General features: G+C 45.2%; 1 protein-coding gene across 1 annotated transcript in view; it reads right to left on the bottom strand.

The window, feature by feature from the left end:
* MARCHF4 (membrane associated ring-CH-type finger 4) overlaps positions 1-12,294 on the bottom strand; it is a 105,613-nt gene that overhangs the window by 24,172 nt on the left and 69,147 nt on the right. Inside the window, exon 2 of the mRNA XM_003406073.4 lies at positions 623-778. Coding sequence (XP_003406121.2) covers positions 623-778 — 156 coding nt within the window. The remainder of the gene's footprint in view (positions 1-622; positions 779-12,294) is intronic.

Here is a 12,294-nt window from a genome sequence, read left to right as displayed (position 1 = left end):
TCCATCGTTCTGTCCTGTCCCACTCAAAGTGTGGTCTACAGACAGCGGTATGAGCATCACCACAGCGTCTTAGGAAGAATCTCGGGTCCCACGCCAGACCTACTGAGTCACGATCTGTACTTTGACAAGATGCCAGGTGAGTTAAGTGCACATTAAAGTTTGAGAAGCGTTGTTGAGTATCCTCCTTATTCCTTCTCTTCCAGCCCTTCCTTCATCTCTATCCTTTTCATCCCTCCCATTCTCTTTTTTCCTATCCCTGCTCTTTTCTGCCCTCTGGTCCTTCCTTCATATTATCCACTAGCTCATTTATTCCCTCTCTCCATCTGACTTTCTGTCACTTTGTAGGCATTTCTTTTCCTCTATCCACATTTCTTTGTCTCTGTAGGGCATGTTTCTCACTTTGCCCCACCCTTCTCCTCTTGCCAAGGCTTAAGAGAACATGAAAAGTTCCTTCATCCCCTTCCCTGTGCACACACCACCCGAGTGCTTGCCGGCCTGAGCCCATCTCCTTGCTTTTCTCCACGCTGCTCAGAATCTAAGGTAAATGATTCTCCAACTGGAAAGCAGGCCACGTGGGAAGGCCCAGCCCCTGTGCCCCCATCTGGGCAGCTCCAGGTTGTACCTGCAGAGGGTTCTTTGTGCTTATGGCGATGACATGGTACTTGTAGTAGCACAGCTCACAGCTCCAGCAGCCCCGCTCGCTGATCCACTTGATGAGGCAGGGCTGGTGAGTGCACTTCACTGACCCATCACAGCGGCACGGGCTCAGCAGCTCCCCCTGCAGGGAGAGAGCAGAGGGCAGTGAGGCCAGGGGCCCACAGGCTATGCGTGGGAAGGCAGCTGGAGCCCTGTCGGCCAGACCACACCACCCACAACCAGGTCCTATCCACAACCAGGCCACGAGCTTTGCCAAGAGAACACCAGCCCCGTAGGAGAAGACCTGGGTCCCAATGCCCCCACCATCTGAATCAAGCAACTTCACTCAGCTCAACAAATGGTTCTGAACTCTCAGCTCCTACTCTTCAAGACCAAGGCAGTGTTTCCTGTGCCGCCCAAGTCCCAGGGTGTCTGTGGCAATGAGAAGGCGGATTTCTTTGGAAGCCCTCTGTTGTCCGAGGTGCACAGAATCATCTTTCCCTTCCACTTCACCTCATATCACTCAGGGACCTCACCTTGACCTGAATGAGGTCTAGAATGTCCTTTTGTACCTGATCTACCTGTCAAGAGGATCCCTGGTGGTGCAGTGGTTAAGCGCTCGGCTGCTACCCAAAAGCTCGGTGGTTCAAACCCACAAGCTGCTCCATGGAAGAAAGCCCATGGCGGTCTACTTCCATAAAGCTTGGAAACCCTCTAGGGCAGTTCTACTCTGTCCTATAGGGTTGCTATGAATTGGAATCAACTTGAGAGCAAGAGGCTTTTTTTTTTTCCTACCTGTCAAACTGCTGCTCTGTCTTTAAGATGGCTCTAGTGTTAACTCCTACAGGGAGTCATCCCTGACTTCTCCAAGTTGAGCTCCATGCTTCTATCTCTGAGTGTCTTGTGCTGAGTTACACGGCATCTCACTGTTAGAGCACTCTACCTCATTTTAAGGACCTGTCATATGTGCGTCTGCCCACCAGAGGAACCCTGCAAGGCAGAATCGAGGTACTGTTCACCTTTACACCCTTTCCCCCAGTGCCTACCACTGCGCCCCAAATAACTCAACAACTCTGTGTTTGAATGATGTTATGGATTGAATTGTGTCCCCCAAAAGTATGTATTGAAGTCCTGGCCCCTGTACCTGTGGCTATGATCCTGTTTGGAAATAGGGTTTGTTTTGTTTTGTTATGTTAATGATAAGACAGAGGTCCCCAGGCTGCAGAAACTTTCACTGCCTCAAGCAGCTTGCTTGGCATGCCCTGTAGCTTTAAGTTAAAATCCTGTTTCCTTTGCTTGACACACCCTGCAGCTTTACATTAAAATCCTGGTTCCCCTCTCCTTAATTGCTGCCCCAAGCTAGAGGAAATTGGCAGAAACTGGTTTATGCACCACGTTGACGTTCAGGATAACCTTTTAGCTCTTTGAGTACTTCATACATAGCAACTTCCCCGCCTCTGGGAGAGTTTAACTGCCAGTTTCTGAACATGCAATGCATGAAGTTATATGTAAACCCCATTGTGCCGGCACAGTGTGATTAAGAACGCTGCGGATGTAACTTACATGAACTTCCTACTTGTAAACGCCTTAAAAGTAACCTTTCCCCTCACCCCCACTGAGCAGGCTTGGCAGCAGCAGCCCCGACTGTTCCTTTACTTGCACAATGAAATAAAGGCCCTTTTCTACTCTCCCACCTCAGTGTCTTGTTATTGGCTGAGACAAGCTGCACCGCGCAGAACCTGGGTTTTCTGCCCTGCAACAATGAGGGCACACCAGAGTAGAATGGGTTCTAAACCTAATCACTTTTGAGTTATATAAAGAGCAGAATTCACACACACACACACACACACACGGAAGGAAGATACCATATGAAGACAGACACACACGGCAGATGCATCTATAAGCCCCCAAATGCCCAAGGATTGTCAGCAGCTACTAGAAGCTGAAATAGACAAAGAAGGACCTCCCCCTGAATTCTGACTTCTAGCCTCCTGAACTTTGAGAAAATAAATCACTGTTCTTTAAAGCCACCAACTTGTGGTGTATTTTGTTATAGTAGCCCTAGGTAACTAAGACAAATGAGTAAACGAAAAACTGAATTATGTGTCCACTCAGTTTCCTTGCCTTCAGGTTTCCTGCAATGCCCTGAGGAACAGGATGGATGAGATTGCCTGCTCCATGAGAACAGGAACCGCGTCAGTCTTCCTTACCTCGGGCCCCCAGCACCTCGCTCAGTACCCAGCATGCCAAGAATATGTGTGCAATGAATGAACTTGGTGCATAAACGCTCAGGCCCTAGCCCAGGTGCCTCACCCTCTGTAAGACCCTCCATGGTTTCCCCTCCTGCTCCTCCAATATTGATGGCCCCCTTCACTGTGCTTCCAGGTCCTTCCCACGCCCCTATCATAGCATGTCCCCTACTTGTCTCTGGATCACTATGCTGTGACCCCTCACACAGGCAATATTGTATCCCTAGTGCCCAGTAGAGTGCTTGGTGCAATAAGGCCCTCAGTCCAGTGTTGATGGCTGAATGCCTGCACATACATCTGTTTGATAGATAAGAGGCTTTGCTCCTCTGGGACATGGCCAACATGAGAGAGGCTTAGGAGAGATTGGAGATGCCCACAGCGCTGGGCACTCACCGAACAGCAAGGCCTAAAGGGCATTGGTGTTGAGTAACTGCTCTGAGAAAGAAAAAGGAAGGGGTGGAATGGGAAGAGGTGGTGGTGGAGGAGAAAAAAATCCCTCATTATTCAAAGCAGCATTTTCTAGGCTCATTAATTCTAACAGGATGAGCTGGGCTTGATTGATCGGGTGGTTAAGCAGCCCTGTCAAATTGCCAATCAGGTAGGAGACATTACTTCCGGTCCTTGGTAACTGTGACAAGTGACAGCGAAGGCTCTACTCTCTGCTACCCAAGAAGCAGCCACAAGGCAGGGCCAGAAGGAGCTGCTGGCCGAGGCACAACTGATCACAAGACCCAGGCTCTCCATTTGGTTCTGAATGGGCTGGGGACCAACTCAGGCTCACCTGAGCCCTCTGAGCCTCAACATATGCACCTGGAGAAACAGGGAGCAGGACCTAGCCTGGTCCGTGGCCTGTCTTGGGGGGTGGTTTCCCCTGAAGCTCCTTGTTTAGTCCAAATACGATCCTACGCATTCGCTTGGGGCTGGGCAACTCAAAAGGCAGACTTGGAAACTTGCTTTGGGTACCACAACCATTAGAAAACAAGGACACCAAAAATATTAAAAAAAGGTTGACCTTTGAAAAAGAGATTTAGGATTTTAGAGGGGAAAAAAATATCAGGAAAGAAGCTCTTTTTACTTTGACATTCATGCAAGATTTGTATTTTATGATTTAGTATTTGTTTGCTTTTTAATATGCATTTGGGAAGAGTGCCATAGTCTTTTTAGTGTTTAGGGTTTTTTTAAGTCTATTTGGAACCCTGCACCACCTGTGACGGGGCAGACCTATATGTCTTCAAGAACAAGAGAAGCGGAGATGAGCTAGCAGCCAGACAGATTCAAGTTTGACTTAATGACCATGGTTGTCGCAGTAGACTCTCTTAAGAGCTAAAATGGCGGAGTGTGGAAACTAAAACGGACCCTCCCCTAGTAAAATTTTCTCAACATGAGACTCCTACTAAAGAGAAAAGTTAATGACTAACTCAAGGTCAGCCTGTGGCACGCCCAGAACTATGGCCAGGTCCTCTGACATCAGACTCCGAGCTCTCATTGCACCACTCTGCTCATTCCCCCTGGGCACCCTGACGTCCCACCTGCAGCTAAGACCCTCATCTCTCTCCTCCTCTTATGATCCCACCCCTCCCCTTCCTGACCTGACACTGGCCCAACCCGCTCCCTCATCTCCTGTCCCATCACCATCACCTACAGCTTGGCAGGTAATCATGCTCTAATTGTTTCCTCTGGGAGTTGGGCTGCTCTGACCTGCCCCGTGGATCTGAGCACATTGCAGGTGCACAATACAGATGTGTTTACTGACTGGCCAGGACCGGGGTCTGGAAGAGGATGAGGCCCTCTGTCCCGGTTCCTGGAGCTCCAGCCTTTGGGCCTGTAGGATTATTACGATCATGTCTGCAGAGCTCAGCAAACTCTGCAGATCAATGGGGCTAATTAAATGCAAGGGGCACCAAACACTTCCCAATGATCTGATGATCTGCTAGAAGCTTTGGGGCCTGGAGACTCCCCTGGGAATGACTAAAGCAAGGAAAAGCAGATCTCCTCTAATCCCCTGGCCCCCAGGAAACACAGGGTGAGGAGTAGTTAAGAGTGTGGTCTTCCAAAACGGACTTCTTGAGTTTGAATTACATGCAAACTTGGGCAAGTCTCTTAACCTCTCCGAGGCTACATTTCCTCATCTTTCAGTTGCAGTTAACTCTTACTTCCTCCAAGGGTGTTTGTAAGGGTTAATGAGATCACACACGCAAAGAGCTTGACACAGGGCCTGTCACAAGAATATTACAATTCTAACTCGCATTTCTCTAAGGACTTTAATTTCATAGTTTCTCCTCCTCCCCCCGCCCCACTAACACTCTATTTTATTCTCCTACTATCACTGTGTTGTTGTTAGCTGTCTTTGAGTTGGCAGAACAAAACGCCGCCCAGTCCTATGCTATCCTCATGACTGCTTGCAGATCAAACCACTGTGATCTATACGGTTTTCATTGGCTGATTTTCGGCAGTACATCTCCAGGCCTTTCCTCCTAGTCTATCATAGTCTGGAAGCTCCACCGAAACCTGCTCAGCATCATAGCAACGTGCAACCCTCCACTGACAGATGAGTGATGGCTGTGCATGAGGCACGTTGGTGGGAATTGAACACGGCTCTCCCGCATGGAAGGTGAGAATTCTAACACCAACCACCGATGCCCACTGTCACTCTAAGGTAGGTCAATTAGGCAAGGAAAGGAGAAAATGCCTTAAGTAAAGGGTCAACTGAGGCCCAGAGAGAGGTTGAGATTATAGAACTTTCTAAGAAAGCTGACCCTTCTGAGGTGGATAAGGGACCAGAATGTAGGTCTCCTGATGGCCAGCCCTGTGTTATCACGGGGACACTGAGAGCATTTGGGAGCCCTCCTCCTCTGGGGAAGCTGAACGGAAGAGTGCAGGCCTCTTTGTTGGGTTAAATGGTGTCATGCTAGAGACAGGAGGCTGGACCAGGGGATCTTGCAGCCCTAGGCCATAGGTCATCTGGTGGGTAGGGGAAGAGGATGGATTCTGCCACACTGCCAATGACATAGCAAGTCCTGCAGGGGCAGGACTCCAGCCATTTCTCCATTCATAGATTTTATTCTGTTTATTGCAGGTTTGCTTCATTTTTTTTCCTCTCACAATCTGAAAGACCCACTTCCGGAGTCCTTAAGTTACCTGGTTGCCATGGCAGTGGCAGGTAAGCCAAAGACTCCCTCTTCCACCCACACAGGCACCCGGCATCCCTGCCACTGAGCAGAAAGAAAGAAATGCAGCCTAGTTAAGCAGAAACAGTCCAAGCCCAAGCTGCAGTCTGCAGCTCTGGGAGATCAAAACAAAGGAGACAATAGAGACACCAGCCATGATGAAAAGCAATTTAGGGACATCTTGCTTTATTGAGACTCTAGTGGTTAAGAGCTTGAGCTCTGATCCCAGACAGACCCAGCTATACTCTGACTCTTGCAATCTGTGCAATCCTGGGCAAGTCTCTGCTTCACTCAATTACCCTTTGATTCATTAAATATTTATGTACTGTGTTCTGGGTGATGGGGACACAGCAGTGAAAAAGTGGTAAAAATTCTCTAGTAGAGAGAGGCAGACAATAAATAGGATAAACAAGTAAATTATAAGTATGTGCTGTGGAGAAAAATGAAGTTGAGAAAGGGAAATGGAGTACCAGGGAGGGGGCAGGTTAAAATTTTAAATAGGGTGGCTATGGAAGGCTTCACCAATGAGGGACATTAGAGTGAAGACCTGAAGAAAGTAAGAGAACAAGCCACACAGATATCGGAGGCTGAGCATTCAAGGCAGAGGAAACATCAAGTGCAAAGGCCCTGAGGCAGAAGCCTGCCTGGTATGCTTAGGAACACCTAAGAGGTGGTGTGTCTGGGGCAGAGTGAGTGAGAGAAAAGGCAGTAGGTGACGAAATCAGAGGCAGAACACGAATCAGGGATGGGAGTACAGATCATGCAAGGCTTTGGTCCATTTTAAGGACTTTGGCATTTACTCTGAAGGAGAAGGGACACTCATTAGAGTGTTCTGAGCAGAAGAGAATGACATAATGGATCGTGTTTAACAGGGTCATTCTGGCTGCTGTATTGAGAATGGACTGGAGGGAAGTAGGAGCAGAAGCAGGGAGGCTGACTGTTAAGAGGTTGTTGCCAATAATTCAGGTGAGTGATGATGGTGGTTTGGACTACCACCATAGCAGAGGAAGTCCTGAGAAGTGGTCAGTCTCTAGATATATTTTGAAGGTATGTTATTGTTCAGGGCTGTCAAGTTATTTCCAACTAATAGCAAACCTATATACATCAGAATGAAACACTGCCCGGTCCTGTGCCATCCTCACAATCATTGCTATACTTGAGCCCATTATTGCAGCTACCGTGTCAATTCATCTCGTTGAGGGCCTTCATCTTTTTTTTGTTGTTGTTGTACTTTAGATGAAGGTTTACAGAAAAAAGTAGCTTCTCATTAAACAGTTTGTACACATATTGTTTTATGACATTGGTTAACAGTCCCATGACGTCAACACTCTCCCTTCTTGATCTTGGATTCCCCATTACTAGCTTTCCTGTCCCCTCCTGCCTTCTAGACCTTGCCCCTAGGCTGGTGTTCCCTTTTAGTCTTGTTTTGTTTTATGCGCCTGTCTAATCTTTGGCTGAGGGGTGAGCCTTGGGAATGACTTCATTACTGAGCTAAAAGGGTGTCTGATGGCCATACTCTCAGGGTTGCTCCAGTCTCTGTCAGACCAGTAAGTCTGGTCTTTTTCTGAGAGTTAGAATTTTGTTCTACATTTTTCTCCAGCTCTGACTGGGACCCTTTATACTGATCCCTGTTAGAGAAGTTGATGGTGGTAGCCAGGCACCATCTAGTTGTACTGAACTCAGTCTGGTAGAGGCTGTGGTAGTTGTGGTCCATTAGTCCTTTGGACTAATCTTTCTGTTGTGTCTTCAGTTTTCTTCATTATTCCTTGCTCCCAAAGGGGTGAGACCATTGGAGTATCTTAGATGGCCACTCAAAGACTTTAAAGACTCCAGACGCTACTCACCGAAGTAGAACGTAGAACGTTTTCTTTATAAACTATGACTGCTCCTTCCATGGTTGTTGACTGTGGACCCAAGTAAAATGAAATCCTTGGCAACTTCAATCTTTTCTCCATTTATCATGATGTTGCTTATTGATCCAGTTGTGAGAATTTTTGTTTTCTTTATGTTGAGGTGTAATCCATACTGAAGGCTATAGTCTTTGATCTTCACCAGTAAGTGCCTCAAGTTCTCTTCACTTTCAGCAAGTGAGGTTGTGTCATCTTCATATCGAAGGTTGTTAATGAGTCTTCCTCCAAACCTGGTGTCACACTCTTCTTCATAGAGTCCAGCTGTTCTGATTATTTGCTCAGCATACAGATTGAATATGTATGGTGAAAGGATACAGCCCTGATGCATGCCTTTCCTGACTTTAAACCACTGAGTATCCCCTTGTTCTTTTTTAACGACTGCTTCTTGATCTATATACAGGTTCCTCATGAACACAAGTATTCTGGAATTCCCATTCTTCAAAATGTTATCCATAATTTGTTATGATCCACACAGTCAAATGCCTTTGCATAGTCAATAAAACACAGGTAAACATGTTTCTGGTATTCTCTGCCTTCAGCCAAGATCCATCTGACATCGGCAATGATATCCCTTATTCCACAAGGTATAGATGTTATAGATGTTAAGGAATAGACGTTAAGATTTACTGATGGATTGGTCATGGTATGTGAGAGAAGGAGAACAATCCAGAATGATGCTAATGATCTTGACCTGAGCAGTAGAAGGATAGAGCTGTCTTTAATTAAGACGAGAAAGGGTGGGGAAGGAGCAGGTTTTTAAGGGAAGATGGGGAGCTCAGTTTTGGAAATGTAGATTTTGAGATGCCTATAAAATATCCAAGTGGTGATGTCTAATAAAAAAAAAAAAAGGTACTGCAATATAGATTAGTCCGGTGTTTAAGAGACAGGCCCACGTTCAAGGTATAAATTTGAGAATCAGTTGGATAGAGATGTTTAAAGTCATGAGCCTGGGTGAGATCACCAAAGGAGTGAGTGTAGGTAGGAAAAGAAGATGGTACCAGGGCTGATCCCTGGAAGACGCCAAGATGTCAGAAATAAGGAGATGTAAAGGAACCAGCAGAGAAGACTTAGAAGGAAAGGCCAGTGAGTTGGGAGGATAACATGATGTTCCAAAAGCCAAGAAAGAAGAGGGAATGTTTCAAGAAAGAGGGAGTGATCAGCTATGTCAAATGCTGCTGATGGGTCAAGTTGGATGAGAATTGATAATTGATCTTTGGGTTTAGCAACATGCAGATCATTGGAAACCATGGTAAAAGCCATTTCAGTGGACTGGAGGAGGTGAAAATCTGCTTGGAGTGAGTTCAAGAGAGAATGGGAGATGAGAAATCGAACATAGTATGAATAGACAATTCTTTTATGTTTTCTGAAAAAGCACATGGGAAATGGAGCTCTAACTGGAGGAAGAAATGGAATCAAGAAAGGTTTTGTTTTTGTTTTTAAGAGAGAGAGAGATAAGAAATGTATATGCTGCTCCAGAAGTGACAGAAAAACTAATGGTGCAGAAGAAAATGGAGAGAATTGCTGGAGTAAGGTGCCCTGTGAAGGTGAGGAGGGATAAGGCCTATGCCCATATGACGGGGTCTACCTGTACCAAGAGTTTGAACAGTTAATCCATAGTAATAGGATGTGTACGGTAAGTGGGTAGACTTGCAGAAGTTTTCCTTCTGATTTCTTCTATAGAAAGCAAGGCCATAGGGTGAGAGTGAAGATGAAAGAGGGGGTATTGGAGTTGGAGGCCTGGGGATTAGTCTAATATAGTCATGGGGAGAGTTTAAGAACGATTAGACTAGAGAAATAAATCATGATTGCAGGCAGCACTCAGGATCCTTTCTATTTAAATGAAATGGGATAATTCCAGCCCTAGGACTTACTAGCTCATCTGTGAGATGGAGGAGGGGTAGTAAGAACATACATTTAGCACCATGTCTAACACACAGTAAACTCTCAGTAAATGCTGGCTAATATTATTGCCCACAAATTTCAGTCATTTAAACGGTTATAATAGATCTCTTGTCTCTAAACCCACCTTCTCAAACACTGATCAGATTTCCTTCCTTTCTGTAAGTAACAGTCTCTCTTTATTAATAATCCTAATCTTGTAAACATTCCACAGTTCTATAAAACACCCACAGACATTGAATCATCTAATACCTCAATAACCATTAGGTTATTAATTATTTCCCCATTTTACAGATGAAGTAACCACTCAGAGAGGTTGTTACTTGCTCAAGAAAATGGCAGAGCACAGCTCTGAAACCAGTCCCTCTGTCCATCTGGCAGCCTCGGATTACTCAGACCATCTCTGCCCCCTCCAGTGTCACCTGTCTTTCATTTCTTCTCCCACCCCCAGTAGCCTTGCCCCTCAGATCCTTACTTTTCTGGCCCGGATATAAGATATGGCCTTGCTGACTCTCCTCTTGAGATATTAGTGCAAAGGCGGAAACCCTACCAGGCTTTCCTCTTTGCCCGTCTCCACTAAACCAATCCAGGCTGGACTCACAGTGGGTGCTCTTTTTTTTTTTAAGTTTGTGAATGTACTTTTAAAAAATTATTTATTTTTTGGTGAAAATATTCACAGCAAAACATACACCAGTTCAACAATTTTTATGTGTACAATTCAGTTACATTGATTGCATTCTTCAAGTCGTGCAGCCGTTCTCACTACCCTTTCCCATATTCCACTGCCATTAACACAAATTCACTGCCCCATAAGCTTCTCATCTAAGCTTTTGAGCTGCTGTTATCAATTTGATCACATATAGATAATTCTTTAAAAGACCTCAATGCTCAAAGCAGACATTCTTTACTAATTAAGCTAAACTATTTATTATTATTATTATTATTTGGTTTAAAGATGAGTTCAGGAGATAATCTCAGCTTAAAGGTTAAGGTTTATCTCAGGGCATTAGTTTCAGGGGATCACCCAGCCTCAATGACTTCAGAAAGTCTAGAGTACACGGTAATTTGAAATTCTGCTTCACATCTCCCCACCCCCTCTTGATCAGGATTCTTCTGGAGAGTCATTGATCAGAACATTCAGTAATGATAGGCAGGCAAGTGGGTATTCATTTGATGCAAGAGCTAGGATGGGGTTTTACTTCCCTCTTACTCCCTTGTCCGCCATTCCCCAACCCTGGTGGGGAAGGATAGTTATTAAGACAAGAGAAATTTTTGTCAGAATAGTAATACACTGAAGTTTGCTGCTAGACAGAGTAAATATTATCAAGAAAAATGGAGGACAAAGCCAGAAGAACCTAGAAGGCTTCACCCTCTTCTTCCCACAGGGCACCAGAGAATGATTTCTTGATTCTACAGACCTGTGAGAGGTCAGTGTATCCTGGTATCAGGATCAAGAAAAATAACCCCTCATAAAGACTTTCTTGCCAACAAAGGTTGCCTTGTAGGTGCACCACTATGAAGACTCAGACGACCTAAAGCCTTAAAGATCAGACATTTCCCCTACAGGGTGGAGCTGGAACCTGTGTGTATTGGAATGAGGAGGAATAGGCATAGGAGTAGAAAAAGTTCATTGGGATTGTAGAGAAGAATAAGGAGGTATGCCAAAGAAAGTAAGAACTCCCATTGTCCGTCCTAGGTAATCTCCATGAGGATGGATAGTTGACTTGATAGGGAAATTGAAGAACTGCTTTGTACCAATCTCTGGACCCCACATATCAAGAAAAATAACAACTCATGAAGACTTTACCAACAAAAGTTACAGAGGAGAGATGAATAGGAGACGGTGTGACTCCTGCTGCCCCAGAGGATGATAAAGCCAGCTTCCCCTCTTATCAGTGGGAGGCAGGCTGATTGGCAAGATGACCTTCAAAGATCCCCACGGCCCTAGAATCCATTATTGTACACAGATGAGCCATCCTGAACTCTCTGTATATTATGTCAGGCTGCGTATGGGCAGTTCTTTGTTTTCTGGTTGGAGTTCTTGCTGATCAATCTTTTAGCTCTGCTACTCATTTGCGGCATTTACCATGTCCCCTTCTCAGCCCGGTCATGCCCAGTCTTCTCACTTCCTCTCTCAATGGCACCAAGACTAAACCTTGGCTCAAAGACACTAACAGTGTTATCAACACTGGCAGAACAAAATAAAAAATTGTTGCAAGATAATTTGATTAAAAAAAACAAAGAACTCTATTACTAAGTTAAAAAAAAAAAAAAGACTTAAGGTTTAAGGAAGTGTAGTTATCTACACTAAATTCAATTAACCACATAATTATTTCTAGCTCTACTCTCAGAGCAGCAGCTGACTTTCACAAACACACACACAGAGAAATGTATAGCCTACCTCTATCTATCTGCATGGAAAATTTTCCAGCC

The sequence above is a fragment of the Loxodonta africana genome, chromosome 6 (genome assembly GCF_030014295.1).
Source record: "Loxodonta africana isolate mLoxAfr1 chromosome 6, mLoxAfr1.hap2, whole genome shotgun sequence".
Taxonomy (NCBI): domain Eukaryota; kingdom Metazoa; phylum Chordata; class Mammalia; order Proboscidea; family Elephantidae; genus Loxodonta; species Loxodonta africana.
The sequence above is the reverse complement of the archived record's forward strand: the minus strand, read 5'-3'. Positions and strand labels throughout refer to the sequence as shown.